This window comes from Asparagus officinalis, chromosome 5, assembly GCF_001876935.1.
Source record: "Asparagus officinalis chromosome 5, Aspof.V1, whole genome shotgun sequence".
NCBI classification, from domain to species: domain Eukaryota; kingdom Viridiplantae; phylum Streptophyta; class Magnoliopsida; order Asparagales; family Asparagaceae; genus Asparagus; species Asparagus officinalis.
The window spans coordinates 84,771,675-84,799,005 of record NC_033798.1 but is presented as its reverse complement, the minus strand read 5'-3'; the positions used below and the strand labels follow the sequence as shown (position 1 = coordinate 84,799,005).

General features: G+C 37.5%; 3 protein-coding genes across 3 annotated transcripts; 2 read left to right on the top strand and 1 right to left on the bottom strand.

The window, feature by feature from the left end:
* LOC109839967 (cytochrome c oxidase assembly protein COX19-like) lies at positions 6,479-10,991 on the top strand. Its single transcript, XM_020408443.1, has 6 exons — positions 6,479-6,589; positions 6,708-6,839; positions 7,676-7,745; positions 10,020-10,108; positions 10,211-10,308; positions 10,625-10,991. The coding sequence occupies exons 3-6, from the start codon at positions 7,736-7,738 to the stop codon at positions 10,764-10,766; spliced, it is 339 nt and encodes a 112-aa protein (XP_020264032.1). The 5' UTR covers positions 6,479-6,589; positions 6,708-6,839; positions 7,676-7,735; the 3' UTR covers positions 10,767-10,991.
* On the top strand, positions 12,866-20,156 carry LOC109839966 (CRS2-associated factor 1, chloroplastic). The gene is made up of 5 exons (XM_020408442.1): positions 12,866-13,340; positions 16,971-17,098; positions 17,944-18,169; positions 18,595-18,722; positions 18,803-20,156. Exons 1-5 carry the CDS (start codon positions 12,902-12,904, stop codon positions 19,631-19,633), a joined length of 1,752 nt encoding a protein of 583 aa, XP_020264031.1. The 5' UTR covers positions 12,866-12,901; the 3' UTR covers positions 19,634-20,156.
* On the bottom strand, positions 22,725-27,099 carry LOC109839965 (sugar transport protein 14). The gene is made up of 4 exons (XM_020408441.1): positions 26,797-27,099; positions 25,639-25,961; positions 23,783-24,412; positions 22,725-23,362 (listed from the first exon to the last, which is right to left on the bottom strand). The coding sequence occupies exons 1-4, from the start codon at positions 26,933-26,935 to the stop codon at positions 22,931-22,933; spliced, it is 1,524 nt and encodes a 507-aa protein (XP_020264030.1). The 5' UTR covers positions 26,936-27,099; the 3' UTR covers positions 22,725-22,930.

The following is a 27,331-nucleotide window of genomic DNA, read 5'->3' as shown; positions in this document are numbered from 1 at the left end:
TTCAAAATAAATAAATAAATATAAATAAAAAATCCATTTTCCAATATAAATCTTTCATTGTTCTCATTCGAGTACTACTGTTTTCGACAGATCCGAGCATACAAAGCCAGGAATATTTACGGAGAATTGAAGCTAGCAAAAGAGGAGTTCATTCAAGCTAACGTCTCGATCCAAAAGGAAAGCATAATTATCATGCCGAAGATATTGGGTTATTATGCCAGAGACGCTTCTTTAGATTTATTCGCTCTCGTGGAGATGTCCTCCGATTGCATGCCAGAAGAAGAACGTAAAAGAATTCAAGGGTGTGTTTTTCGACGAAAAGCTTGATATCAGAGTGCGAGTGTGTTATCCCCAATCTCAGAGGAGTTGTCAGCTACACGGTAGCAAGTTCATCAATAAAGTTTCATTTGTTCAAATATATTGTTGACACCATTGAACTGAATTTAGACTATTTAGTGAACACATCATGATCTAATGCATTCTCAAACGGCCTCTGTAAGAGGGATGGAGAGAGGGACTCCTACCTTAATTCCTATGCTTTCTAAAGATGAAATATGTTTTCATTGGTAGTTTTGAATGAAGTTCTTTTTTTCATTAAAAAAAGAGTGATTATTCTTTTTGACATTTAAAAAAAACAAATTAATTCACATGCTTAGGAAAATATATTAAGTGATGTTAATCTACATGGTAATTATAATGTCTATAAACAAGATACTAAATTAATCAGATATTAGAACATGTTTTTTTCCGACTGCAGTCACTTAAAATCTTTAATATTTTGAGATAAGCCTCAAATCATTGGAATTGCTAGTGGGTCCCCCAATTAAAGCTTGTCCCTAAATTAGTCACTCAAATCATTGGAACTGCTATTAGGTCCTCTATTTCTCGTAATTTGTTTCAAATTAGTCTCTTCAAACAATTTTTCTGAAAATGAGGGACCTGTAGTTTTAATCATATCTGGGACTAACTTTCAAGTAACTTAAAAATTGAGAACCTAATGCAATTTCAATAATTTGAGGGGCTAATTCAAAGTATGAAAGACTTACGGAATTAATATTGAAAAAATTCCATTAATTATGTATAAATGCCATTTGAATTGTTTTTTACTAGGCCTGTTTGGTTGGTACTAGATTTCCTATAATCATTTTGGAAAAATTGCTTTTAGGCTCCAAAATCCAACTTTTAATGTATCACAGCCCCCCATATTTTTTAAAATGTGTTGCGGCCTCTTGTTTTTAAAAAAATTGTATCCAGGCCCTCCATTCCTGAGTCAAGACGGTTCTTAGCTAAGGCAAGACGACATTCCAACCAGTCGAACATGCCGACATTTCTGAGTCAACACGAAAGGCGATACCGGTCGACCCTATCATAGAGGACGACCCTACTTAGGGCACTCGGCCACTCAATGAACATTTCTCAGAAACGACTTAAGGGACATTCCCTGTTGTCGACTAAATTGAGGGCTCGACCGGCCTCAAGCCTTTCCCCCAGAGCAAATGTTGACGCCTCAGTCCATTTTGGACAAGCCTTACCTAGATTTTGGCCTGACAGATCTCCATGACTTGTCAATTCAATCACTTCCGAGGAAATGCGGAGACACTCTCTTCCATAATGAAGTAATTCCCCCTCCAGTCGTCAGCCGACATCTGTAAAGCGAGGGACGACTCAATATGTCCACGTGACTTTGTTAGACCCTAGAGGGGGGGTGATTAGGGTCTTATGCTAATCTAATCCGATTAAATACCAATTAAAACTAATTAATAAGTTATCCTAGCAAGTATAAAATATAACAAGATATATAGGCTAGGATAAGCAATGTAAACAAGAAATATATCCTATATGATGAAATATATATATACAATGATATGTGCAAGGATATAAAACTAACACAAGGTGATATATCCTACCAAATAGATATGCAATATGATATATGTGAGGATATGTAAACTAGCACAAGGGTAAAATAAACAATCTACACAAGTGATAGGGCAATATGATGAGCAATACACAAAGGCGATATAAGATATGAAAATAAGAATAAGAACGCCAATGCAATCACAAACAAAACGATATGTTTACGAGGTTCGGTCCCCACGACCTACGTCCCCGCTCCTCACCTCGAGGAGATCTCCACTATCACAATCGGGTTTTCTACGTTCACCCGAACAACGTTTACACCTCACAATACAATCACTATGTAATCCCACCTCACACACTAAGTGTTGGTCCTAGCCCGTGTCCTCCTCCTCAAGTGCTCGGTTACAACCTCTCCCTAGGCACGTCAACCGACGCCACTCCTCTTGGATTCGACCCCGTCTCTCACCACACACTTCTCTCGGTGTACAAGTGTATTACAAGTGAATCCTCACAATAAGCACAATATAAATCAAATGATTTGTTCTCTAAACAAGGTGAGAACTCAATTAAGCACAACTCTAAGTCACTAATCTCACAACCCAAAATTATACTATGAATGTAAATACAATAAGCTCAATAGGTTGTGTGTGAACAAAGAGATAATAAAATCAACTAAACTCAATATGAACACTAGCTTAATAAAAAGATAATCAAACAATATAAAATATGAAGCTAGATTGAGTTTAGAAAACTTCTCAATAGATCAAGAGTGGAAGGAGAAGAGTTGGATGCTCAAACACCAATAGATGATCTCCTCAAGCTCTTGTGGAAGTGATTCACAAAACCAAAACACTCAAATGCTTAAAAGCTTATAAACACACTTAAACCAAACATAAACCCTTGATTAAAACTCTCTTAAACTTGTTTTTAAACTCTCTTGGCTCACTTGAAAAGACATCAGCAATGGGGTATATATACCCACTAGAAATCTCAGCAAAAACCCCCAAAACAAAATGACCAAAAACCCCAGCAAACAGCTCAGAGAAAGAGCCGTTAAAAAGCAACGGCTATATTGTCGGTCGACCGAAAATTCCGTCGGTCGACCGATGGAAAAATTCGGTCGACCGATGGAAAGTTCGGTCGACCGGATTACTGTAGCAATGCACAGCAGCAATTTGTAAAATCAATTTAAAACCAGAAATGAACTCCAAAAATTATTAAATTTTGTGGCAATGTTCTAGACCTGTAGATTAAATGTCACAGAAAGAATTTTGAAAAATCATTTCCCAGTCGCCAGAGAGAATAATGTTTGAACACAAAAATACAGTTTTGAAAATCTGCTGTGATAGCAACATTTTTGTAAAATCAAGTAGGCCACAGTAAATCAACTCCAAAAAATAGTAAAAACTGAGGAAAGTTTATAAAACATGTCATTAATAAAACATGTCAGAGAAAGAATTTTTCAAATTCAACTTCTCATTTGTAAAAAACTCATCAGTTTTGTAACAACATGCAGACTGTACGCACGATCGTTCCTAGCTCGAACGAAAACGGTGGAATTTGTAAATTCTTTAAACATAACAAATCGAATTCCAAATTGATGAACTTTGAGGAAATGTTGCAAATGCATTTTTGTAACATGCTTTACAAAAAGAATTTTCCAATTTGCATTTCCGCAATTATGAAACTCATTATTTGCTCAAAAGTTGCTTTCAAAAATAAAACCAAAACCAGGCATGTATATATATAACTATATATATACATAGAACCAATCGAATACGTGTGTGTGTATGATTATTTGCAGGCTAAGGTACCTTAACACACCATAAATATAAATCCTAAACTAAATTACCCAAGCTTAGATTGTCTTCAATAAGCTCTACTGTAAATCTCTGCGGATGAAGCTTGAACTTACTTTAACTTTGAATTTGCAAGGTTCACCGACATTCCAACCCCTTTGGCATATGATCGTTGAAGGCTCTATTCCCATCCATCCTCCGAACTAAAGGTTGTTTGCTCTATAAAAACATTAGGAATGCACAACACTAACAAACAACATTAGCTAAATAATTGTATGTTAAACATCATCAAAACCAATGAAGGCCAACAGACTTCTGCCACGACTCTACCGTATGGGATGCTACAATCAAGTCACTTCGCCGGGAATCGCGGTGACATCTATCTCCCATGCTGAATGAACTTCGCGCCTCCAGTCCGACAGCCGACACGTATAGAGCGAGCGGTGACTCACCTTCCAGCTGACAACTTTGTCACCGCCACGCCTGTTATGGCCGAACATAACTAATTAGTCTGCCATGGACATATGCTTCTATATATGGAGGCTGGTTCATCATCTAACGAAGAGGGGGGGGGGGTCTAACCTGATCTAACCTAACAAAAAACTCTCAGAGCAATTCAAATCTTCCTCTTGATCCAAACCTTAGAGATGATCATCTCTAATGCACATAGCATAAGAACACATAGTTCTAAACTCCGCTCAAGCTTAAGTTCATCAACTAACTTGACCGTCGGAAGAATCACGGGGGAATTGGTCTCCGCCCTCTCACGGGTTCTTTTTGTCTGTGCAGTGTGGACATCAAATCCTCATTCAAGAACTAGGCATAAAGTCGAAGAAGGGAGCGACCCTCCATCATTCTTCATCACCCCGTAACCATCCTCTTCTAGATTAATTAGCTGTTTGATAAATTGCATCAACAATTACCAATTTAAAGAAATAATTGATCCTTTATATATAAAGAGATATTGGTATTTTGCTAAAGTCGTGCCTTTTTTTGGCAAGTCATGCTCTTGAGCCTCATTTGAAAGTGTGGAGCCTCTCCGTGAGTGAAAAGATACCACCAGAACTTTACTTGACTAGAATGTAGGGCTGAGCATGGTTGGGTCCAACTTGAAAAAAACCGACCGAACCAACCGAAAAATAGCAGTTCATATCGGTTTTCTTGATTGATCAGGTTGAATACTTCTTATATTCACATACTTTCTTAACCCGTACCCGTTAGAAGCGCGTACCCGTTCATATTCTAATGCCCTAAGGGCCTGTTTGGATTTGTAGGGGGTGAAGGGAAGTTAAGGGAAACTGAGTGAAGGGAAGCGAAGGGAAGGGAAGGGAGTTCCCTTCCCCTTGGTTACACCCCAATTTGAGGGGTAACAATTTTTATACTATTAGGGGGTGAACCAATGGGAACTAGGGTGAATTAACTTCACCTCCTAAGGGCTTGTTTGGATTGAGGGGAATGAGGGTGAAGGGAAGTTAGGGGAACCATTCACCTCCATTCACCTTGTTTGGGAACACTTTAGGAGGTGAAGTTAATTCACCTCCATTCACCTTGGTTCACCCCCTAATAGTATAAAAATTGTTACCCCCAAATTGGGGTGTAACCCAGGGGAAGGGAATTCCCTTCCCTTCCCTTCCCTTCCCTTCACTCAGTTTCCCTTAACTTCCCTTCACCCCCTACGAATCCAAACAGGCCCTAATTTGAGGTGAAGGAAAGTTAAGGGAAACTGAGTGAAGGGAAGGGAAAGGAAGGGAAGGGAATTCCCTTCCCCTTGGTTACACCCTAATTTGAGGGTAACAATTTTTATACTATTAGGGGGTGAACCAAGGTGAATGGAGGTGAATTAACTTCACCTACTATTAGGGGGTGAACCAAGGTGAATGGAGGTGAATTAACTTCACCTCCTAAGTGTTCCCAAACAAGGTGAATGGAGGTGAATGGTTCCCCTAACTTCCCTTCACCCTCGTTCCCCTCAATCCAAACAAGCCCTAATGCCCTGTTTGGATGGAGGGTAGAGAGGGGGAGGGGAAGAGAAATGAGGCTCTCACCTTGTTTGGGAGTTTTTTTAAGGAGGGTAGAGAGGAGGAAGGAAGGGGAAAGGAGGGTAAAATTGCTTGGTTTTCTTCCCCCCCCCCCGATTTGGGCGGTAGAGGAGGGTAAAGGAGGGTAAAGGGGTGTAATGACATTCTTACCCCCATCAAAACAAATAAAAGGGCTGATGTGTTATTAGTATAAAGTCATTTATGTAAATTTACATATATTTACTTCCTTTCACTTTCATTCACCTTACTCAACTTCCAAACAACATATTACAATTCTCTTCCCTTCTCTTCCCTTCCCTTCCCGTTGTTTAGCTTTCCTTCCCTTCCCTTAGGGCTTGTTTGGATTGAGGGGATTCTCTTCCCTTCCCTTCCCGTTGTTTAGCTTTCCTTCCCTTCCCTTAGGGCTTGTTTGGATTGAGGGGAATGAGGGTGAAGGGAAGTTAGGGGAACCATTCACCTCCATTCACCTTGTTTGGGAACACTTAGGAGGTGAAGTTAATTCACCCTAGTTCCCCTTGGTTCACCCCCTAATAGTAGAAAATTTGTTACCCCAAATTGGGGTGTAACCAAAGGGAAGGGAACTCCCTTCCCTTCCCTTCCCTTCCCTTCAGTCAGTTTCCCTTAACTTCCCTTCACCCCCTACAAATCCAAACAGGCCCTTAGTAAACTCCCAAACACACCATAAAACAAAGAAACGCCCTCAGTTCCCAATTTCTCTCACGACCCACTGCGGCTGCCTCTCCCTCTTCGATCAGTCACCAGCAATCACCATCGCAGCCGACTTCGNCACGCCTCCAACTCAGCGCCGAATCTCCGCCGACGCGCCGCCGACTCGCCAACAATTAGGGCAAAATAGATTCTAAGTGGGTTCTTATCAATCTCTCAGGCCTGCGGGTACGATTATCGGAACATGGGACACTTCATCTCAATGGGTTGATTATAAAAGTGGAGATCTCTGGAAGTAAATAATATATTTTCTTTCCAAATATTAAATATTTGTACATTTTCCCAGGTTTGATGGGATGAACCTGCCAAATATCCAAAGACCCCGAACGAGTTTCGCCGTGGCAAACATAGCCCTCAACTGCATCCGGGAATAATCTAAATGCTCAGCTATTGACCTCCCCTTCACTCAGCAGAGAAGGTGAATATAAAAACCGAAATGATATTTTACCCGAACCTTCGTTTTTGTTTCCTCTCATTTTTTTTTCCTTCCGGTTCGTCGGTGCCCCCTCAGTGTCATGGTATCCAAGGAATCTGATGATATGAGCAGCACTGATGCTCTGAATTGTGAAACTAAAATTGTATGGGGCCGCAAATTGTTAAGAAAACACGGATTTGGGAACTCGTCTCTGGCAGTATGTTATACATAGTTTTTCCTGTTTTTTATTTTAAACCGAACAAGCCGAACCACGCCGAACCGACTTGTTTATATTGGGATCATATTTGATTTTTTTTCATAGCATGCGCCTTATAGATTATGACAGAATTTTTATTATGAAGATTTTGTAGGTGAAATTTAAGTTTGAATGAAGTTACTAGGTTGCCAATTGCGATACTATTGTGCTAACTCCTATGCATTAATATTACATAGAATAGACATGTTTAGATTGCATAGTTATCTGTGGAAACAAATATCTTGACTTTCATGTAATTTGATTTCGTCTTGTCTTATATCAAGTTTTTTCTAAAGTTTAACATGGGTTGATATTTATTTTTTTTCCTGACACGAAAGAAAGCAAAAGATTGAGTTGGAATGTATGAAAACTTTTTTATTGTGTAAAGCCGAAAAGACGAACAACGGTAAGCATGATACAGTGCAATGCCAATTAAACAAATATGGTATTTGTTTTAGTCTTTTTTTTTTGGCGGTTCTCCAATTTGATAAGAAGAGACTTAATTGAGTCCTTTGTTTGTGTATTCACTTCATTTTCTTCTCTTCAAGTAATTAACACTGTCTATTATGCTGTTTTCCACTAGTAACCCATATTAGACCGCAGAAGGCCAAAGCTTTTTTGATCATCCAACTGGTCCAACCAGATGAGTGCAGGTAAGTTCATATTATTTACATTGGGAGTTCCTCTATATGCAATTTTTGTTTTCTTTCATTATTTTTATGCTTATTCTCGGTATTTGATCCTTAAATTAAATGCGTTTTCTATTTTACCAAAGAGAAAATGTAAGAAATTTCCATTTATTATTTACAGTTTCACTTGGGTCATACGCAACAACCTTCAACTTATTTTTACTGTTAGGACTGTCCTTGCAATTTTTATACAAAAGTTTGGGGTTTTCAAATGTTATATGATGTTAACAAGTTAACAAGGATTCCATTTCAATATGATAGTAGTCCCACTCAACGATCATAACTCGGTCAAGTGACTATGCCTTCTCATCTGCTCTCCTGGGTAGCTTTATGGAGCTTAGTTAAAAACTTACTGCTTGGTTCTCAAATGTCCTTAGTTTTACCAACACCTTTGCATTCAAACCAAGTTCTGTTGATATAATTGAAAGTTGTTACTATATTAATCCTTGATAAATCATATGCCAAAATATGATAAATAAATTGAACATGTAATACCATGGCACAACATAATATCGTTGGAACAGATATATTTAAACTTTTAAATTTTGAATAGTAGTAGAGAAGATTCATGTGGAGTTGAAAGTATATCAACAATAATTACAACGATTATGAAATATGTCAAAACCTTTTCCGCTGTTCAACTTTGTCAGAGAAATAATTTCTGTTAAGTTAGAAGCTAGCATATCACCTATCTACTGATGCAGTCCTGGTTCATTTCTGCTTCTCTGTTTCTTTATAATGTTTTTTTTACTTCTGTAGCTGTCACGGATTCTGCCTCTGTAGTTAACAAAGCAATCATTGGTTGTAACATCATTTGATAGATAGGACCTTCTGTAAGAGTAAATACATAAGTAATTTTCTGATCTAAGCTTATCCCGATCAGCAAAAGATCATCACTAACATAAACCATACCTGTGAACTCTTGTGTGACTGTCTCCACCAAATGTCAAACTAAGACTTGAAGTTCCCATTAAGCATATATGAATCCCACACTTGACAAAGCTTCTTTCCCAGATTTGGCATGTTGATGTAGTTACTAACAACACTGAATATTTATGAAAGATCTTATTAAGTAATAAGTATAGACCAACGGAAATACAAATCTCAATAGATTGAAATGTGCTATATTACATAATTTGATGCTTCCAAATTAGATGTATCATGTATGGTTTTGCACATACAAATTCTCGATCCAACTATCTAAAAATGCAACTAAAAAAATACATCATTTTGTATTAGGTCTCAAGTATCTTAATCTTTAAACTAAACATCTTGCTGTTCAGGTCCTTCATTTTGTATACATTTGCTACATAGGTGTAAAAACTTTAAAAATTGATATCGGATTCTTAGGCACTCAAAACCAATGTAGTCAAATGGAACAGAATGGATCTTTTGTCTTGGTAATTCTATCATCAAATTTGAATAAGAAGGTTCATGCTCCAAATCCTTCTCAAAAGAGCTCTTAAAATCCCTCTGACCAATTTCACCAAAACTCTGAAGTTGTGATGATGGATAAGATTTATATTTTTATATCCTGGCAAGAGCCAAGTCCCCAACACACACACACATTATTATTTGGAAGAATATAGACTTCCTCTTCGTAGAGCCATATTTTTATAATATTTACTCCGATGTTTCCATACTCGCTATCCTGTTTTTTAATAAGTGTCATATTTTTGTGTCTATATCAGTGTCATGTTCATGTCCTTTATGTGTATGTGTGATTCTTAGACTTTGCTCTAACTGCACACCTATTCTTGAGATTAGAAACATGGCCTGCATTAATCTCATGCTAAATCCTTACTTCAATATGTTTTAAATTGTTACGGAGATAGTGGCGCTACTGTTTTGGGTCCTCTTATACTAATTTCTCTTGGGCATAATACCTTAGTTTTGTATGCCCCTAGTAACCGGGATGCAAGCTAGAAAGACTTTTTTGCTGCAATTATTACTCTACTGAACTGTGCTTAAGAAAAGGAGCGAGCATTCATGCATCTGATCCTTGACCCATCTTATTCTTGTTTAAATTTAAATTTATGTCATTACGTTTCATGACTACTCATTACTAGAACCTTAAGAAGTTTAACTATATTTTTAGTGGAACACAAGTTCATGTTGCTCGTTGGATCATTATCCACTTTTGATTTGCTCCTAAACTGTTGTCATGATCGGGCAATCAAATTTAGTAGAAAAATTCTCTTGATCTCTGAAACAGCTTCAACTTGTTTGCCTTAATAGGAGGAGCTTTTGGTGGAAATAGAGGTGCAAGACCAGTACCACCAGAGAAAGGTGTATTTCCATTGGATCACCTCCATGAGTGTGACCTGGTATTAAACATTGAATTTTTCACATTTTTGGGTTTTTAGTTTATTTACAATGTTTTCCCTCCTTAAAGATGTCTACCCTTCAAACTTTGGTGGCTTCTGCAGGAGAAGAAGGAATACATTACCTGCCTCAAATCATCAGGCCACCTATCAGAAAAATGTCGGAAATTCTCAAAGAAGTACTTGGAATGTCGAATGGAAAAGTAAGCATGTGGCCTATTATTTTCTTCTTTCGACTATGATTAGATCTGTGAAGAGGATTACATAAGAGAGAAAAATAAGCATCAAGGAAGATCTAATTTGCCTTGAGTGTACTTTTTATTTTGTAGTTCACATATCTGCTATAATTCATTGTAAAGGATACAGACCAGAACAATTTGTGAGAAGAAATGTCATGAACCTGAGTAATATCTACTATGACTTGAGAAGTGGTATTTTAATAAGATATATTGTAACACCTCACTAACATTTTGTATCTTATTATCCTAATATGATAATTTCAACCCGCATGTTTTGCAGAAATTTGATGGCGAAACAAGATATGTCAGAGCTTGGATTTGGCAAAGGCTTAGAGCTAGACTCTTCTGAGAAGAGCAATGCGGGCATTGATGAGCAAACAAAACCCTCATCTCCTGGAAAGACTATACATGATCGAAGTTAGGATCTCTACATAGCTAGGGTTGGATGTTTATTTGATTTTTTTACATCCGGATCAATATTTCCATCACTCCTAATGTTTTCTTGGAGATAATCATTCAGGATGTTTTACTAGGAAAATGCATGTAACAATAAGATTTGTTTATTGGTGAAACAAATTCCTTGAGCCATATACTTGTTGGAATTTAATGCATAAAAACTGAAAGCTTTGATGAGTTTTATTAGTTTACGAATGGGTTCTCATGATGTCTACCTGAAAACATGTTTACGTTCAAAAGTCTAATTACAATGGGTATGATATTTTCAACATCTTCTATTCATATTCGATATCATATACCATGAACTTGTCTAGATTAGAAATGCATATTTACATAGGTCAATTGTATTGTTGCGAGCATTTGAGGCTACAGCATTGCCAATGTTAATTTATTTTTTCATGACTTTATTTCCTTAGAAAAGTTTACTATATTTTGAACAAGAACACGGTAGAAGATTGATTCTAATCAGTAATCAGTTGTTACAACATGTAGAACTGTATCAAAAACAAATTGGAAATAGAACTGTATCAAAAACAAATTGGAAATGGAAACATAGAAATTACCCCCCTCTATCTTCAAATTTGAGCTTTCTTCAATATGTTTGTTCCCTCTCCAACAACAAAATAATCCGCTTCTTGTCCAACCCGTGAGGAAAATTTTGTGACGCCCATTTTTGTTTTTGAATAACCTGGTCACGTTTAAAAATTTTCCGACGGGAAATTTGACAGATTAGTACATTTTTATGTTTGAGATTTTTTGTCTCGAAATAGTATACTGTTCATGGATGATCATTTGTGTTGGCTCCTTAGAAGATATCAGAACCCACCACAGAATGGATTGATCTATAGAACAATTACTCTGCTACATAAGCATGTAATATTAGTTTTTCACTTTCCTATTTTGATGTTTCACAATAAAAAATTGATATTTATGCACCACATAACATTGTTTTCTTGCAATCCTGGTAATTTCTTATTCTTGTTTATCTTGCAGCCAAGGGGGTGCATGTCCCTTGTGTACATATGTGTTTTAGTACATCATCTCTAATTGCCAAATAGTCCTTCAAATCTCATTATTTGCTTATTAGTTCCTTAGATCTTTAGTTTTTTTTGCCATATGGTCCATCTATTAAAGAAACTGTTAACTTCTCTGACTCTAGTTGAGTTAATGCTTAACCCAACAATTCAAGTTACCTTGTTGTCCTTAGGGTATACATTTTCCTCCTAAGTTTTGGGTTTCGAGGGAAGCTAGCCACGAAAATGACCTCAATTTTGGGTATGGAGGAAGCATGGGACCATTGGAGAAGAAAGAAGGTGGGTTTGAGTCTGTATAGGTGGGGGGATAACGGGTATTCTACCTAGTTCCATCATATTTAACGGTCATTAATAACACCACCTAACACAAGAGACGGATTGACAAGAAAACTGAAGATTTAAGGGACTAACAAGCAAATAATGAGATTTAAGGGACCATTTATCAATTAAATATGATGTAAGGGACCAATATGCAATTAAAGATCCATTTGATGTTTTACATTCTGACCCTCCAACAATCAAACTACCTTTTAGCACCCCAACGGATAAACCCACGCTCAGCATCGCTCCCTCCCTCCCTCCATCAATGGCGCTCAAAATCTCCCCTCCAACATCCTTCCCCATCTTCTCCCCTCCCTCTCTCCCAGACCCTAAACGCTCCTCCTCCGCTGCCGCGTCTCTGCCCAGACCGGCTATAACTGCGTGCCGCTCTCCACCACGGGCGCGATTGTCACGCGGAGCTTGCCGGCCTGTCCGGCCCGGCTGGACAAAACGGCCAGGCGCGGGCGAGGGGGCCGCTTCGGCTCCGCCGGCCGCCGCGCCCGCAGGGAGCAGATCGAGCCAGACGCCTCGGCGTCGCTGCCCACGGCGGCCGCTACGCGATGACCATCTCCAAACCTCAACGCCAAAACGGCGCTAACGCCTAATCATACCGCGGCCCTCTGCGCTCGGGATTTGCAAGTCGCAGCGCGGCGCCGCGAGCCGTCGCTGCGGCGCCTTCGCGCGCTGCCTGCCTCAATGGCCGGAGCCCTAACCCTAAGACAAATCTCCATCCTGCATTTCGAAAGATGCCTAAACCTCGATTTGCCCCGGAACCTGACCCTGAGAATGGAATCGCTGTCACTGAGAATGGAATTGCGTATAAGATCAAAGATGCGCCGTTTGAGTTCCAGTATAGTTACACTGAGACTCCAAAGGTGAAGCCTTTGGCGCTGAGGGAGCAGCCGTACTTGCCATTTGGTCCTGGGACAATGCCGAGGCCGTGGACGGGGAGGAAGCCGTTGCCGGAGAGCAAGAAGAAGCTTCCGGAGTTTGATTCATTTAAGCTGCCTCCGGCGGGGAAGAAGGGGGTGAAGCCGGTGCAGCATCCAGGGCCGTTCTTGATGGGGGCAGGGCCGAAGTATACGGCGATGACGAGGGAGGAGGTTTTAGGGGAGCCGTTGACGGCGGAGGAGGTGAAGGAGTTGGTTAAGGGGTGTTTGAAGACTAAGAGGCAGCTCAATATGGGTTAGTTTGTTATTTCTAAAACTTCTTTTTTATTCAATTCGTTCACCTTGTTGCTTTGATAAAGTGGGAAGGAGCTAGATTGCTCACAAGAAATAAATAAATTGTGATAAGTTACGCTATGACATCATTTATACTGTATTAACAATTAGCCAAAGGCTAATTAGGTATAAAATTTAGGCATTCAGCTGATTCATTGAAAAGTTATAGGTCTAATTTTTGCTAAGCACTGCGCATCTTTAGTTAACCTGATGATTTGTGTTGCAATATGAATCAGGGTTGCGGCGACTAGTTTTTCTCTTAGGCTTGGTTTTCTACTTGTTTGATGTATACGGGGAGAGTTTAACTAATATACTCAAACTTGAGGGTGCTTAAGTGAGAAAAATTCAAGGGGTTATTTGAGGGGTGTTATCTAGAATATACTCAAACTTGAGGGGGATTTTCTCAAATTAAAATAGTTGAGGAGGGTTTGCTAAAATTAACCCATGATTTTATGTAGAGGTTCTTTACATGAGTTTTTTTTTTTTAATTTCTATATTTAAATATATAATTAAGAGATTTATTAATTATGGATAGTTATAGTTTGGTAAGGATTACAAAATATTTGATTGTTAGAATTTTCTAATTATTGATAATTTTAATTTGATGAGTAACCTTAGATGAATATAATATTAGGTGTCCACATGTCATCTTCTGATAGGATAAAGAGACATGTGACACTTATGATATGAATCATGTCAACTTTTTGTGTCCTTACATTATGATGACACATGTTAATTTTCTGTGCCTTTAGGAATTTCAACAATTTCTCTTTATATATAAAGTAGAGATATAGTTACGAGTTAGAAATAAATTTTTGACAATTCCAAGGAGAACGTGTTACCTTTGTAGAATTGTAGGTATCCATGGATCACCCATTGTAATAACAATGGACTCTCAAATCAACTGAATCTTTTTGCCTTCTTGTAATCTTGAAAGGAGATGCCAAAATCGACTTAGATAAGTTTGGACAAAGAAAGAATCTGAAGAATCTAAAGTTGAAGGGAGGTGCTTGACTTTATAGGCAATAGTGTCTGAAAGGGATACTAATGTCAATAGAAGTGAGTTCTGGATACTTGTCGGTAATCTAGTTCATCCTTAGTCCCATACTTCAATGGTAGCACAAGAAGAGACTCTGACCAGGACTCGGTTCCTAACAAGCTTATCAATGGTTGCAGCTTGAGCCTTTTAATTTCATCTGGTTGGAGTCCTCACTGAGATAAAACTTGAAGATGTGGGCACTGGTTCTTGGATATGTTTAGGTGGTATTGCACGTAGATTGGAGCCAATTTTGGACTGGAATTAGTATTTATGATGACAGTGTAAAAAATGGCTCAAGCATAGGTGATGATGGAATGGCAGAGGTGGAGACACCATATGGAATGTGGCAATAATATAGTCGAGTTTTGCAACATTTTGACAAGTTGGATTACTTTTGATGGATGATGAGAGCAGCATATGTTAGTACTTTAGAAAGGTTAGGAGTTGGTGAAAGATAACCTTGCTTGATGAATGGAGGACTATAAAATGAAAGCAATGTTGAAAATAACGAAAATGGGTGTAATGCTTACCTCCTGTTAAGGGTTAAGGAAAAAAAACGCAAAAAAAAACGTAACACATAACATAGGTTGTATTATTTACTAATTATTTAGATATTTTATAAATACTAACAATTCATAAAAACTTTAATACTTAGAATCATCAAACTTTTCTAACATAACATCACAATTATCAAATATAGAAATATAATATCACAATTTCTAACAAAAATTAGTCATATATTGACTAACAATCATTCCAAAAGGCATCATCAAATGATCAAATCTATCCTAATTCTTAATTTACGTTCACAACATCAACCAAGACCAAGCATGAATATAAACAGTAAAAATTTGGCACATACAGTGATTGCAAAATGCAAATTGAAAACTGAATTTCATGAAATTAAATCTGATTAACCTTATAATCAATCAAAATCTAAGCAATAAAGCTTAATTAACTTAATGATGGAGATGGTTGAATGATTGTGCAATCTGAGGAAGATGGAGTTTAGAGAGGTGGGCCATTGTTTAGGTTCGAGAGGGAAATGTCTGAGACTAAGAAGGAGCTAAATTAACTTGATGATGGAGATAGGTGTTCGAGATGATTTCGTCGTCGAGGAGGGAGAGAGATTTTGTCGAAGGTTGAGTCGGGAGAGAGATTTCGTCGAAGGTGGAGGAGGGAGAGACTAAGAGAGTTGTTTGTCAAAGAGAAGTGAGAGATTTCTTCATCGGGGTGGAGGAGGTAGGAGGTAGAGATCTCGTCGTCGTCGAAGGTGGAGGCAGCGAACGAAGACCAGAGAGTCGTGTTGGCGTTACCGAAGCAAACAAGTCGGGTCAGAGGGAATTAGGGTTTTGGGGAGGTGGCTACCAGCGAATTAGGTGAGAGAGAGTTCGGGTGAGAGAGGGATGGGTTTTTGTATAAAATGGACGGTGGATATTAAATCCACATTTCCAAAAAATCAAGTGCATCTAACTTAGGCTATTCTGGGTTATGAAAGTAACGCGTTTTAACCCCTTTTTTGCGTTTTTTTAATTAACGCCGCGTTATATTGTGTATGAGTTATATCCCTGAGTTATGTAGCATGGACCTCGCATTAAGTTATAAAACGCGCTATAACGCATTACGTAACCCGTTTTTTTCAACATTGAATGAAAGGTACCCCCCTAGAAGGAATCTTCATAGCAGACTATCTATGCATTCAATCAGGTACTAAATATAATTTTTTAGCTTCAATTAGGAATCTGTACGTGGCATAGGAATACATTTGAAGATCTCTCGGTGGTATGACACTTCTTTTTCCAAAGTAAAGTTGTGGGCAAAAGTAACAACAGAGGGGGATGAATAGGGATGTGTCCCATATGAAATTGAGGGAGTGTTTGGCATCTCCCACTATCAAGGTTAGTAGCTGCCCAGGCTAGTATTGATTCACCCCCTACCTCGTTTATAGCTAACCTGGTTAAGGTATTAACCTGGTTAGGGGGGAAGTAGCCAAACAGACCAATAAAATGAAATATGAATATTGCAAAATACCTAACTCTTGAGCAAATAATCAAATACCATGCAAATGAAATAACAAGCAGGTTACAGACTGTAAATAGATTATGAGTAAAGAAAGTTAAAACAAATTAAACATAAGTCTTAACTCTTAAGAAAAACTCAGATTATATCTTAAATAGAGACAAATCGTGAACCTCTAATCGAGCTCAAGCTTTATAACTATATACTTCAAACTAATTTTTGACTCCTAATTTGAAACAAACTAATTAATGGATAAATGTTATCTAATTAAAATACAAATCATATAATTCTGAGGAAGCTTTGCAGGTTACCATGGATGATCACTCTCAAATTTGCTAACTGCTCTTGCGTCGCTTAGTATTAGAATTAGAAACAAAAGCACTCATATCTACTTTATTATATGCACCTTAGGTGTCATTTCTTGCTCGGTTAGTCTGAAAATTATCTAAAAGGTTTGTACCCATTGCCTTTTCTATTTATAGATTGTAAACCTTTTTAATTAATTTTTGTATTAATCTTTACCCCTCTGTGCAGGTAGGGATGGTTTAACACACAACATGTTGGATAATATACATGCTCATTGGAAACGCCGGAGAGTGTGTAAGATAAAATGTAAAGGTGTATGCACTGTTGACATGGATAACGTCCGTCAACAATTGGAGGTTTGGCATTCAAAATTTCATGCCTCATTTCATGTTTAGTTACAAAAAAAAAATGTTTTCACGTTATATTCTTAGATTTTAGTAGGATACACGATGAACGCTATTTGTCAAATGACTCAAATTTCCTGTTATGTTAACTTAATGGTGTATTGGTGAATTGTTTGTTGTCATCACACAGAACATTGGCATATTTTAATTGAAGGCTTGTTAACTCAAAATTATCTGTTCTCTTGTTGGTTTCAGATAACATTGTTATAATGAAATTACAGCAGTTACAATGGTTCCTCATGGGTCATGGCATATGTAAATGCATAGAAGGCCATTTTCTTTTTTAAGAATCAAAGGTTTTTAAAGTTATAGCCTATGCCAAATGTCCATATTTTCCCCTTCAAATTCTGAAAGCATTATCAATGCTTTTTCTAGGCTAAGTTACTTTAGGATGTACATATCCCAGACCTTTTAGAAAGACTATTTTATACTTTTCTAACTAAAACTTCCGATTTTGCTCTTGTTAATTCCAGCACACATACACGGTTCTAGTTGATCTATTGCTTCACATTATGAGATTTCACCTGCAAGTGGAAAATACGGAACACCTAGAAGTTCAAAGTGGTCTGATTTTGTTAAGATATGTTTGGTAAAAAACACGATAGCTGTCTAATATGTGGCTGGGAAGTATCCAATCATGCATGTCTGTTTTGTGGATACTTGTCGACGATACAATATCCAGATAGCTATATATAAAACAGAACGTGACATAATGAGAACCAATCTTGAATCCTAGATATGGATTCACATCATTTATTTAGCATTGCATTGAGGTGCTTCTTTTCATCTTTGGACAGGAAAAAACTGGAGGAAAGATTATATACGGCAGAGGAGGAGTTATTTTCCTATTCCGTGGCCGAAATTACAACTACAGAACCCGACCCAGATATCCTCTAATGCTCTGGAAACCTGTGACACCAGTATATCCAAGGTTGGTTCAGAAGGCTCCAGAGGGATTAACATTGGAAGAAGCAAGTGAGATGCGAAAGAGAGGACGCCAACTGCCCCCATTATGCAAGCTTGGTAAATATCTTCCTATCGCAGAATAATTGACATAGGCCTTTCTTTTAGGGTTAATTGCAGATAAAACCCTTGTAGGATCATAATTTTGAGCTTACTACCACTGTAGTTCTATTGTTGCAAATAGATCCCCTGAGTGAATTTTTTTACTCTTTTACCCTCAAGGGTCTATTTGTCAAAAATGAACAAATTTCTTTTTCTCTGAGGGTAAAAGAGTAAAAAAACCACTCAGGGGTCTATCTGTAACAAAGATACTAGAGGGGTAGGTAATAAGTTCAAAACAATACTATAGGGGGTCTATCTCCAATTAACCCTTTCTTTTAATATCTTGGATATCTGAATTCTGTTGATAGAGTTACATTGTTAAACATTTTAATCCCCACTGATTTTAACCTGGAGTATTTCTTCTTTAATAAACTTTAAAACAGGAAAAAATGGTGTATATTCCAACCTTGTTAGAAACGTTAGAGAAGCCTTTGAAGCGTGTGAGCTGGTGCGGATTGACTGCAAGGATATGAACAAGAGTGATTGTAGAAAAATAGGTGCCAAACTAAAGGTTCGTAGAAAATATAGGAAGTATTTTTTTTATTCCTTGTTTGTTCTTCTTTTTACCTGTATCTTTAAACTTGGTCGCAGGATCTAGTCCCGTGTGTCTTAATTTCCTTTGAATTCGAACATATACTTATGTGGAGAGGAAAAGACTGGAAGTCATCTCTTTCGCCCCCAGAAGACAATTCACATAAACTTGTAGAAACAAGAACTGACGATTCCCCAACTACTTCACCCAGTATCTCTGATTTGAAAATCGAAGAATCACTTGAGTTGAATCCTGAGAAGAGCTCAAACCGAGAGCTCACATCTGTAATATCTCAGGAAAAAATAACTCCTACTGAAGAAAAGTTGGATCTTTCCATTTCAGAACATATGGGAGATTCTACAATTGTAACTTCCAAGGAGCTAAATCCTGAAATTACAAGCCAAAGCATTTCTTCGAATGGATTTTCAAGCTTGGAAGATATTAAGGATCTTTCTCAGCCATCCTCGGAGAATCCCACAGATACTGACATGATTGAGACTCAGAGCAACACTGAGCTAAAGAAGAAATGCTTAGATGGAGTCATGCTTCTTTTAAATCAAGCTGTTGAGAGCGGCAGTGCCATGATTTTGGATAATGAGGAATTAGATGCTAATAATGTTTATGAAAGGTCTGTTGCTCTTGCCAAGTCAGCTCCAGCTGGGCCAGTGTTTCAGCATAGAATCAGGAAAGTTAGGGTTCAGAAGATTGAGAAAGAGAAGACAGAGAACAGCGAGGAGCTAGATTTGGAGGTTGAAGCTATTATCATCCCTGAGGAAAAAAGCAATAGAAATAGTTTCAGGAGTAAAAAAAGGGAGGGAACCAAAGAAGTACCAGGAGATGTTCCTCGTGGCAGCTTGAGAGTAGATGAGCTTGCGAAGCTTCTTGCTTAGAGCTATGAACTCACTTTTTGGGTTGGATAAACACAGAAATCATGAGCATGAGGAAGCAAGTGCAAGGGATGACTGAGGATTTGTTCAAGAAGACATTTGTGAATCCATTATTGCTCAGTAAACAAAGATGAGAGGAGACAGTTGAAGTGCAGTGCAAGTAGATCGAGCCACAAAATTACAAGCAGAACGACCTTGAAGTGTAGAATATATGACGAGGTAATTGAACTACTTTTGACATTGATTTGTATCTAAGTGTTCATCTACATATGAAACAGAGAGAATCATTTGTGAAGTATCTGCACAGTTTTGTTTCTATCCTTAATTACATATTTGATAGACTGAAAGAACTCACAGATGCTGCTTCTGATTAGCACTCCATGGCATCATCAGACATGTGGTAGCTACTTGGAACCGAGATATGTAATACGAACGATTACTTTTTAAAAAAAGTCATGTGCCTTGAGTATTGAAGCTTCTTCTTGTTTTGATTGTATATTTGATAATAAATGATGTCTCTCTTTGGCACAATTGTATTGAACGAGAATTGGTTTTCCTCTCCCTGACAAGTTACGAGCTGCCTTGGATGAACTAAAATTTCATTTGCAGAGGAGTATTGACAAATCATCGTATGCCATATTAATGTATTCTGGCTTGCTGTATTAAGATTTGAGTTGATTTCTTCGGAGATGCTCAAAAGAATTCATCTGCAGGAGAGTATTGAAAAATCATCATGCGTCAATAAGTACAGTAATCAGATTACTGTCCTACGCTTGCTGTATAAAAATTTGAGTTGATTCCCTACGAAATGCTAAAGAGAGAACATTTGCGGAAGAGTATCGAAAAATCGTCACACATCAGATTGCTGTAGTCTGGCTTGCTGTATTAAGATTTGAGTTGATTACCTTGGAAATGCTCAAAAAATTGTCAAGTAAAGACAGAGGTCGCAAACCGTGTCAAGCCTAGAGCTTGAATGAAAGCTTAATTCGGCAAATGTTATACATAGTCCAATCACAAGCAGTAAGATTGATAATTCAGAGATATATTTTTTTTATAAATACAAACGGATTTTGTTTAACTTCTCAAGACTGAAAATTGAATAAGGTTCTCATTTAATTATCAGATAATTTAAACTTCAAGTTAGCGTTCATGAGTAGACTCGTGTGCCAGGCAAATCTGAGTTTATCTCGCAACGTGATAGGAAAGCAAGAGTCTTGCTGATGTTATTTAGCATTCATGTGAAAGCAAAAGATATTGCTGATATTCTTGAGAGTGAGAGCAACGAAGAAAAGACCAACAACAAAAAAAAAAAGGATGAGAAAGATGAGAAAATAATTTAAGAGAGTAAACACTACAAAATTCTTGACTACCTTTTCCCTAGAAGTAACTGAACTTTTCCATATATACTCAAGTGAGAATGAAAGCACATTATGTCCTTAGACCTATTTTTGCTTCTTGTTTCATTTTCTTGATCATCTCTTTTGAACAAAAGCATCAAGGAGCACTTTCCCTAATTGACAAATATCAAATTGATATAGTTCCTTGTGTATTTCATCTACATCACCCTCGTTAGAATATTACTAGCTTCAGCAGTTTATCATATTCATAATTGTGCTAAAGAAAGGGATGGCATCTAATAGATTATTTAGTTTAGAAATTAGATTTCATATCTAAATAGGTTATCTACCTATTTAAAAAGAGTGACAAGGCTAACAGCTACATTTTGATTAAGAAGTCACAGTTTTGAGAGGAAAGCGATAGAATCAGGAGGCATTAAACATAAACGGGCAATATTTGGATTCAAATGGCTTCATACTTACCGCACACGAAAAAAGCGAACAAAAAAAAATGAGAGAGACATATCCTGTCACCTCTATTTTCGATCATCGCTATTGTTTTCTTCCTTCAATCCATACAACAAAACACAGTTTTAGTAGCTTGATGCCAATACTGTATCAGATGCATTAAAGAGCAGTAATCATACCAACATCGACGCCATGTAATTTGTGGATGGAGTGCTGACAACTTCCCTATGTGGTGACAAGCACCAATTCGATACGTCGTTGATTCTTCTATTTAAGCTACATGATCCATACTAGAATGTCAGATTCATTAGATTTTATGTATTCATAAATTTCATCTCTTAAATGTTTAGTATATCGATTAGGTACCTGTTTGTCTAAAAGTTTAGAACTACAAAAGCAACAACATAAAAGAGAGGCAGCATGTGGTAACATATCCATTTGCTTAAGACTCCAGCATCATCAGCTTTGTTTTCCCACACCAAGAACCGCCTAATTAAAAACAACAAGCAATTTAACATTGGTAGGAAGAGAAAAAGGACGAGCTTTTATTATCGAAAAAAGTCTGTAATAGTCCATTATCTATCATTCTATCTATACTATGGTTTTATAAAAACTAAAAGTTCATGTTCCATCTTAACTTGCTTTCTTTGCTATATTCGGCACATTCTTGGCATCGACGAATAATGTAGATATCATACAAGTATAGTTCTTAAATTATCATTTATTCACTACTGTCTGAAACAATATTAGGTAATTATTGACGAAGTCATATGAAGTCCTTTTCCGCAGCTGGACACTGTTGAATTCAAAGGAAAGTGACAGGCACGAGAGTCAAGTGATCAAGGACTTTTCACAGGTACTTAGAGAATGAAGAGATAAGAACGTTGGAAAAGTTTTGGCTATGTTTTCTCTCAAGTGGCTAAGAAAGCGAAAAGCAAATGAAAAGTTTAGCTATGTTCTTTATTACTACTGTAATAAGTGAAGAAGTAAGAAGGAACGTTTTAGTTACTCACAACACACAACACACAACTGCAATAAACCATTAACAATAAGGATGCAGTAAAATGAAAGGGAGAGTGAGTTAATTAGTTACTTACAAAACTCATCTGTATAAGTGAAAATATATCATACTTTCCCGAGAGAAACATATGCTAACGTTAAAGCCTAGAGTACTGAGTTTTAGCATCAACTTGACTAATCTTGAGGTGAAACTATTTACAACAAAGAGAACAGTTTAAAAAGAAGCAAGTAGAAACAATAAGAATACTGCTATACATTTTACCAATCAATAGCCAGAAAAAAAAATTGATTCATCTGTTCCGAATTGCACTTTTATTTACCGAGCCTATAACGCTTTACAATTGCTCAAATTTAGAACAATCAATAACCTAGAATAAGAAAAATAAACACCGAAAACAATCCATCAACAATAAATAATAATAATAATAATGCTAGAAATGCAACTATTCTTCATCCACAGGCTTCTTCATATAGCTCATTTATCATCATCATCATCATCCTGACAGACAATATTCTTCCAGAACCAATGCTTCCTCCAAAGTTGAGACATCTCTTCAATCGGCACTTGTTTAGTCTCCGGCAATAGAAAGAAGATAAACAAAGACATTATAACAATCAATGAAGCAAAGAGTACAAACACTCCCCATCGAAGATGGCAAAGAGATGCTAAAAAGCACTGAGCAATTGCAGCAGTGAAGAAGAGGTTGACACAGACAACTAAACTTTGGCCTGCTGATCGAGTTTCTAAAGGAAAAATTTCACTTGGTACTAACCAACCGAGAGGACCCCAAGCCCATCCATAAGCGACGACAAAGAGACATATTGATATCACGAGTAGTAGTGCTAGGCCTTTTGGAAGCTCAACACCATGACCGAAGCTTGTTGCTAGGACAGTAGCTACAATAGCCTGTTGACAGAAATTTGTTATTCGAGACATGAAATTCGAGAAAATTGTAGCACGTGCACAAATAATGCAGCGATAATTGCCCATAGACCCTCTTACTATTGCCAAATTGAACTTACTACCCATATAATTCTATTGTTGCAGATAGAAACCCCTGAAAAGGGTCTTGAAAATTGTATCAGATTTCGTTATTAGATATATGAAAGTTGAGAAAATTGTTGTGGTTGACAAATAGTCACGAGGGCTCTTAAAAAACTGTCTCAAATTTCTATGAAGCCTTTGCCCCCCCCCCCCCCCCCCCCCTCTTTTTTTTTTTGTTTTGAGGAATTAAAATTAAGTAATGTAGGTGGGGTAAGCATCATATTTGAAATACTTGCTATAAATGCGGAGTAGTGCAGATGATAAATGATACACACATCTTACCATGCAAATGATCATTTGAACTCCCGCTTCAATGAAGAAGAACCTTCTCCCAAGCCTATCAACCAACGACATCGAAACCAAAGCTCCGAGCACAAGCATAGAGCTCGTTATAATCGATGAATACAAAGAAGCACCCGAACCAAATCCCAAGCTCTGGAATATAACAGGAGAATAAAAGAGGATGGAGTTCATTCCTGATAACTGTTGGAAAGCTGGGATGCCAAGGGCACCGATAATAAGCTGAGGCCTATTCTTGGGCTTCAAAAGATTACGAAAAGGATGCTTAACTTTCCTTGCTGCTTCACTTGCATCTTTCAAGTCCTCAAATTCTGCATCCACTTTCTTTGTACCTCTAACTTTTTCGAGGATGATTCTTGCTTCTTCTAATCTGCCTTGTTCAACAAGACTGTTGGGTGTTTCTGGAAGGAATATGCCTCCGACAAACATTAAGGTGGCTGGAACTGTGGCTAGACCGAGAGAGAGCCTCCATCCCCATGGATGCAATTTTTCGGTGAAGTAGTTGATGATGTCAGCAACTATGATACCTAAGCAAGTTGTAAGTTGGAAGAGTTGGTTCACTCTTCCTCTTATCTTTGGGGGTGATATTTCAGAGAGATAGAGGGGAACTGCCTGTTGTCACCAAAATAGAATCATGTTAGATATTATTGCAAGTGTAATAGGCATCTAAGTTGCATGGACAGGGGCACAGCTAGTACTAGTGCGGTTATAGGACACGGCACGTTTGTAAAAGGTAAGGCACAGGGACATGGCCATACAAAAATATTGAAAGTAATTATTTATATAAGATCAATGATATTTTTTTATTCACATGTTTATGAGAAATAAACTTATCATGACATTTTTATGTTTCTTTTATTTTGTAGACTATAAATTGGAAAAACACTGGTTTTTGAATAAGATACCCAAACTTTAAAATCATAGTTCTAAACTGGACATGGCCAACGAACCCGTCCAAAATGTGGACAAAGTGTATGACGAGTGTTTTGATTAAAACATGTATTATAGAACCAAGTACATGTTTGAATAAACGTACGGGTATATTCAAGGAGTGTCCAATGAGTATCTTAACTGCAGATAGACCCACTATAGCATCGCTCTTTGGAACTTACTAGCCATCCTCTGCGGGTAAGAGTAAAAAACTATATCTGACCAATGAAACTAGAGGTGGAAGTCAAAACAATGATACTACAAGGGGTCTATCTGCAACCCATGTTTATAACTAACATTGAATAACAGGATGATGTAAATATACCTTTGTCTGTAATTACGACTTCCATTCCAAAGAAAATAAGAACATTATATAATCCAGAGCCTACAGATGTCAGTACTAATTTTTACCTGAAAGCTTAAGTTGTTAAAGAGTGAAGGGACAAAATAGCTCATATTTGAGTTGACAAAATCTGTACATATTTATCATTATACAGTCTGCAAATTGCCATACCAAAAGGCCATATATGTAAGCTACATGAAAAACAGGGAAAAGGTAACATTCCTTGGATTCTTTTATCCCAGATATGCCCCTAAAATAATATCAATCATATATTTACAGAATATATGCAGATTCTACAATCATTACACTAATAAGCTATTCTTGTACGAAGTTAGGTCAGCAATCACATCAAAGTAGTTAAAAAATCATGTTCCTAACAGCCTACCAAACTCTTAGACTCGAATCTGCTAAGTGACTAGTCCCATATGAATCCATCTCTGAACTGTGTACAAATATCTTACTTTGCAGTCAAGTGCACCACATATTAAGTTAATATCCAACATTATATGATTCAAATAATTCGCAATTAAATATCTATATCATGAACAATGAATGAGATTTTCACCTGATTTCCGAAGCCAATGCCAATACCAAGGAGAATTCTACCAAGGATTAACATGAACATATTTACAGCCGCAGCATTGACACCACCACCAAGGAAAAAGCTAACGGCACCGGTCATGATGCTAATTCTCCTTCCATACTTTCTAGTCACATAAGAGGCCCCAAATGTTGAGAGAAGTCCAGCAAAGTATAGAGACGATGTGAAGAGGGTTAGGACTTGATTGTCATATTTGCAGTAATCGGTTTCATTGAGATGAGCTTGTTTTCTCTCATAGACTTTTGGGAAGAAGTGTTTCAAGAAGTCATCCATAGATGTCACTCCACCTATGTAAGAGAATAAATTTGGAATAAGGAATGATTTATGTTCTCTAATATATGGCATTTTTTGAGAATCTAATATATGACATTTGATCAACTTTTTCCGATAAATGTATGTCTACAGCAACAATAACAACAAAGCCTTTCGCAAATTTCTGGGGTCAGCTACAAGCATCATCATATTCAACAAATATATTAAGTAAACTTGAATCGGTTCGGAAGGAAAATGTATCAGAGACATGGACTATAGCTCCTGCGGATATTCATAGGGACCGCAGAAACACTTACATGGGTTACAACGCAACAAGAAACAATCCAAGGGCTACACAATAATTTACCATCAATCAAACACTCGTACTAGACCCGACACTCTTAAGGATCATTAGTGATAGAATACAAAGTGTACAGAATTGATTGATGGAAATGAAATGAATGGTCCTCTGCAACCACTGACTGCTATATTGAAGTGATATTCTCTAATCAATGGAGGGAACCTCTTCGCTCTCAAATAGCAACGAGCACTAATAACGTGTTGCAGATATATTGAAGAGAGAAGGGGGATCTTTTCAGTTTCTTCGTCTCATGCTATCAATTTTTTTTTAGCAGATCTACAAACTCTCATAGAATATTCGTACAAGATCGGATTTTTCGCAGATACCCAACCAGCGTTTTGATATGAAAATGGCCTGAAGATCAAATTTTGAAAGATACCCAACAAAAACTTTCGTACAAAAACGCCATAAAAGCATGCAAAAAGGAAAACCCATATCGTAAAAGCTTGGGGAAATGAAATGGTGCCATAAAAATCAATAATAATAATAATAATAATAATAAAGCTCACCAGAAACTCCAAGATCGTAGCCAAAGAGTGATCCCCCAAGAGATCCCACAGCGCAAGCCAAAATGAAATAGGCCGTGACCCCACCTTCATATTGGGCTGCTCTCTTCCCAAGATCACCATCCACAAAACCCCCCGCCATTATTACTCTTCAATTCCTCTCTCTCTCTCTCGCCTCTCCCTACTATATCTCTAAGTTTCTGTTTTCCTATTGAAGCAGCCCCTGCTCTTTATAGACAGAGGAGAGAACAAAACAGAGAGTGAGAGGGGCCTGCAACTTACAAGAGTCAACAAATGAGAAATTTTAACAAACGAACCAGAGAGCACGCAATCACAAAACCCCCCGCCATTATTACTCTTCAATTCCTCTCTCTCTCTCTCGCCTCTCCCTACTATATCTCTAAGTTTCTGTTTTCCTATTGAAGCAGCCCCTGCTCTTTATAGACAGAGGAGAGAACAAAACAGAGAGTGAGAGGGGCCTGCAACTTACAAGAGTCAACAAATGAGAAATTTTAACAAACGAACCAGAGAGCACGCA

Coding starts and splice junctions, on each gene's coding strand:
- LOC109839966 (XM_020408442.1), top strand. CDS start 12,902: ATGCCTAAACCTCGATTTGCCCCGGAACCTGACCCTGAGAATGGAATC. Junction 13,341..16,970: donor TAAGAGGCAGCTCAATATGG/GTTAGTTTGTTA, acceptor CCCTCTGTGCAG/GTAGGGATGGTTTAACACAC. Junction 18,170..18,594: donor GCCCCCATTATGCAAGCTTG/GTAAATATCTTC, acceptor ACTTTAAAACAG/GAAAAAATGGTGTATATTCC.
- LOC109839967 (XM_020408443.1), top strand. Junction 10,109..10,210: donor ACCTCCATGAGTGTGACCTG/GTATTAAACATT, acceptor TGGCTTCTGCAG/GAGAAGAAGGAATACATTAC. Junction 10,309..10,624: donor TTGGAATGTCGAATGGAAAA/GTAAGCATGTGG, acceptor CATGTTTTGCAG/AAATTTGATGGCGAAACAAG.
- LOC109839965 (XM_020408441.1), bottom strand. CDS start 26,935: ATGGCGGGGGGTTTTGTGGATGGTGATCTTGGGAAGAGAGCAGCCCAA. Junction 25,962..26,796: donor CTACGATCTTGGAGTTTCTG/GTGAGCTTTATT, acceptor TCTCTTACATAG/GTGGAGTGACATCTATGGAT. Junction 23,363..23,782: donor TTCAAATGATCATTTGCATG/GTAAGATGTGTG, acceptor TTCTGTCAACAG/GCTATTGTAGCTACTGTCCT.